This window comes from Ceratina calcarata, unplaced genomic scaffold, assembly GCF_001652005.2.
Source record: "Ceratina calcarata isolate Rehan_Ccalc_2016 unplaced genomic scaffold, ASM165200v1 scaffold937, whole genome shotgun sequence".
NCBI classification, from domain to species: domain Eukaryota; kingdom Metazoa; phylum Arthropoda; class Insecta; order Hymenoptera; family Apidae; genus Ceratina; species Ceratina calcarata.
Window position 1 is genome coordinate 12,541 of NW_017180758.1, and position 4,469 is coordinate 17,009.

General features: G+C 36.5%; 1 protein-coding gene across 1 annotated transcript in view; it reads right to left on the bottom strand.

The window, feature by feature from the left end:
* LOC108631757 (ankyrin-3-like) overlaps positions 1-3,715 on the bottom strand; it is a gene marked incomplete at its 3' end in the record, with an annotated part of 5,824 nt that extends 2,109 nt beyond the window's left edge. Inside the window, exon 1 of the mRNA XM_018035916.1 lies at positions 566-3,715. Within this exon, the coding sequence (XP_017891405.1) occupies positions 566-3,715 (3,150 nt within the window). The remainder of the gene's footprint in view (positions 1-565) is intronic.
* Between the last annotated feature and the right edge of the window lie 754 nt (positions 3,716-4,469).

Sequence of the window (4,469 nt, forward strand, 5' to 3'; positions counted from 1 at the left end):
CCTATATGCTATATAATTTGTCCCTATTCCCTGTACAAGACAAGGACTGAAAATATGGAATAGACAAGGATAACAAATTCTTAAAACGATCTTAAGAATAAGCAACGACTCTGAATCGAGTCTGACATCTCTGTAAACATTACCTCATAAGATTAGACACAAAGGGCTAGGAGTAGACTCGTAAAGCGATATTCGTTAGGCTGAATCTAAATAAACACCATTATCGCTCGATTTGTCGCCTCGATCCGAGTGGTGCCTGAGACACACCTCTCGGGCGCAAAGAGTTAACGTATAAAGTACAAATAAGCTTTCTGATTGACATACTCATCAACACCCAGCAAAAATTATTGTATCGATCTAATTCTGCTGGATACTCTCCTATGTTGTGGGTACTCACTAAGCGAGAAGTTTTCGAAATATTTCTATTGTGCGAGGAAATGGGTTAAAATGTGTATTTCTGTGTTTTGTAATATGATAGGAATTTAACTTGAGGACACATTTAACTGGTTCTGGTGACAAAATGTTACTTCATAAGAATATTAAAAACGAATTTCTGAATTTTTACCATTTCCAAGTTCAGTTCCTGCGAAGACATGTGTAGTAACGTCGAGCAGTTGTATTTGGTATTCACGTCTACTTTCTTGGGCAGCAACAATATCTTAACCACTTCTAAACGACCGTACGCTACCGCTAATTCTAAAGCTGTTCTATTCTTTCCATCTTTAACGTCGATTCTTGCTTTTTGATCCAGTAAAAATTGCACGATATTACAGTGACCATTGGCTGCTGCCAAATGCAGAGGCGTACCATGTATAGACTTAGCATTGATTCGTGCTCCTCTTCTTATCAAGGTTTCGACGATTCCATCATATCCTTCGTATGCCGCGAGATGCAAAGGTGTCATACTAAACTTTCCATCAGCATTAACGTTAGCTGCTTGTGATATCAATCCATTTACTATCTCTTTTTGACTTCCTGTAGTAACCAAGTGTAATAATATAGAATCATCATACTTTGTATTAACTGGAACTTCGTTTCTGAGTAAAATTTCTACAATTTCCCTGTAACCGTTAACAACTGCAGTTGCCAAAGCTTCACTACCCTGTGAGCGAACATTCGTTCCCTTTGGTATGAGTAGTTCGACGATTTCCTTCTGATTGCATTTAACAGCAGTAAGAAAAGGTGTAGAATTCCTAGTGTTATTATTAATTACGGCTCCATTTGCGAGTAAATTTTCAACGATTTCCTTGTGACCATTACAAATCGCTAAATCCAACGATGTGCATCCGAAATATCTCATATTCAAGTCAGCATTATATGTTACTAGAAGCGCAGCAAGATCTTTATGCCCTTCCTGAACTGCTATATGCAATGGTGTCACGTTACCAGTAATTTTAGCATTTACATTAGCTCCATTTTCGATGAGTCGAAGAGCATTGTCTATGCAACCATTATGAGCAGCCATATGTAACGGAGTCATACCATTCTTGTCTTTAGCATTGATTACAGCTTTGTTTCTTGTCAATAACTCGATAACGTCTTTGTTACGAGATGAAGCGGCAGCAGTGTGTAGCGGTGTCCTGCCATACTTGTCTGTTGCATTTACTTTAGCCTTATTTTCTATTAAGAAATCAGCAACTTCCTTTTGATTATTGCTAACAGCAGCGTGCAATGGTGTTAAACCATTAACGGTCCTAACGTTAAGATCTGCTTTACTTCTTAGTAAGAACTTGACTATCTCCTTATGACCTCTGATTGCTGCATGGTATAGTGCTGTAGCGTTCTCTTCGTCTTTAGCGTGGATGTCGACACCATGATCAATAAGGATATTAACTACCTCCAAGTGACCACGCTGGGCTGCAAGATGCATTGGAGTTATACCTGTAATTGTCGTAATGTTGGTATTAGCTCCATGTTCCAGCAAATTCAGAACTATTTCTTTATATCCATTCATTGCAGCGTAATGCAAAGGTGTATTGTTATAGATTGTATCACTGGCATTGGCATCGGCTCCGCATATCAACAAGACTCTCGCTATCGCCTCATGACCATTTTTGATAGAACAATGCAATGGTGTGCAACCGTGTATATTTCTGGCATTGACGATTGCTCCGTTCAAAATTAAAGTACATACTACTTCCAGGTGACCGTTAAGCGCTGCCAAATGTAACGGTGTGACATTAAGTTTGTCTCTAGCTGAAACGTTTGCTTTATTTTCTGCAAGGAACAGGTTAACTAACTCCAAATAACCCAATTCCGCGGCTAAATGCAATACAGTGTAATCATCCGTTGTCTCGATAATGTTAAAATCTGCAGGTTGCACCATCAAAATCTTAACCATATCGATACAGTTATTCATTACTGCGTAATGTAAAGGCATATAAGAAGCTGTGTCTTGCAAGTTGATTTTACTTCCATTTTTTAACAATACCTTGACAATATCTTTGTGATTACTTTGTGTCGCAACATGCAACGGCGTTTTTCCATAATCATCCGTATCGTTGATATCGAAATCCCGCTCTTCTACAAAATATTTTACAATATTTGTCCTTCCGTTTGCAGCGGCAACGTGTAACGGACTCTGACCATCGGCATTTTTAACGTTGATTTTTAAATCGTGATTGAGAAGAAATTTCACGATTTCGAGATTCGGTCCTTTGGCAGCAAAATGTAATGCGGTCCATAAATTAGTATTTCTGGCGTGTATTTCGGCTCCTTTTCGAAGGCAACTCTTTAAGTCCTCGAAATCTCCCTTTTCTAATGCTGCAAACATTTTCTGTTGATTGTCAATAGTGGTAAGGCTTTGATTGTACTTATGTGTCACGTTCATAAAATCAACTTTCTTAGATTTGCCAAGCTTTTCTCTATTTTTCAACATATTCTCTGAGACAAGCTTCTTAGCATTCAAAAGAACATTTAACGAGGGATCTGATGACAATATATTGGTTAAAGTATTGTCGTGTGCCAAATGATTCCGCAAGCATTTTCCAGTTAACGAAGGAGAGTTATCGTCTAAAAAGAATGAATTGTTTTCTAGGCAATCCGTCGAGCTGTCTAGGATTGATATTATATCTAAAACAAGCATTTCGATCACTGATTGCAATTTTTTATTGCTCTTATAGAAAGACAGATTTTCATTTAAATTGCTAATTAATTTATTATCGGTTAGGATATTTTCTAATTCAGATAGTTTCAGCTCAAGCTCATTATTATACTTTTCTTTTCTAATGTTCCAATCTTCCATTCGTTTATCCACAGAAATAAAAGAAGCTTTGTCGGTTAATTTCGTTTGCAGACCTTCAATCCAATTAATATTGCTTCTTTCGAATTTAATAATGGAAAAAGCTTCAAAAATTATACTGCGCATTTTATTAGAATCGTCATCCGCAATTCTTAATTCGATGCTATGGAGAATTAACCGCAACAATTTAAAGATTTCTTCAAAGCCGCATTCTGTTTGAACCGTTATGTTCTTCAATGTCTTGGCAAAGAATTTTATATTTCTAACAGTATTATTATCGTTTTTACTATTACTACAATTTTGGATGAAGCTTCTCAACATTTTAAATCTCGCCAAGTATTCACTTCTCGTGTTTGTTTTCGACGCATTGATTATATACTGGATTCTATCGAAAAGCCTTTGCTCGTCTTCAGTTTTTTCAGCTATGCTGTGATTTAGTTCTTTGATAAGGATCTCGAGCTCGCCGTACTTCATTGGCTGAAACTCTTCTTCGATTACATCAAACTCATTGCCAGTATTAACGAACGCATCTACAAATTCTTTTATTTCATCCAAGCACTGACAGTTTTCTATTTTTTCAAATAGTGTCTTGATGATTTTTATTTTCTGCTTATGAAGTATATTATTGACCTTAACCCCAAACTTCTTAAAAAAATTAACATTCATATCTTTTTCGATTTCTGTTTTCGTAAGTAAATGAGCATGTGACAGCGAGTCACGCAGATCCATAACAACTTTTCTCGTGTTTTTAGGTAACGACAGTAGCAGAAGTTCGTTCGTAAAATTGGATAACTTTGGAGACTCTAAAGAATTTTTTAGATGTTCCCCGACGACTTGTAAAATTCTTGTAATGATCAATTGTCCCTGTCTCTCCTCAGGATCAATCGATGACGCTAACTGTACGTAATCCTTTATTTTTTGTAAAGAGCAGATATCTCTAATTTGTTCATAATCGGTGTACAATTCTTCGAATTGAGGATAATTATTAATTATTTTTGCAACAATTTCCTGCCGTTTCTCTTTTGGGAAATGAGTGAACATCTCGTGCTCCGTCTCGTTTCCGAGTATTTGTGCAAAATTCTCCAAATAATCAAGCACTTTGTTTTTGTTTAATACGATTTGATAAAATACATTCAGTTCTTGTTGTTTGACGTGTGAGGAAACGAAACTAATTAAACAAAACTCTATCTCTTCCCAAGGTATCTTATCGTATGTCGATTTCAATTGC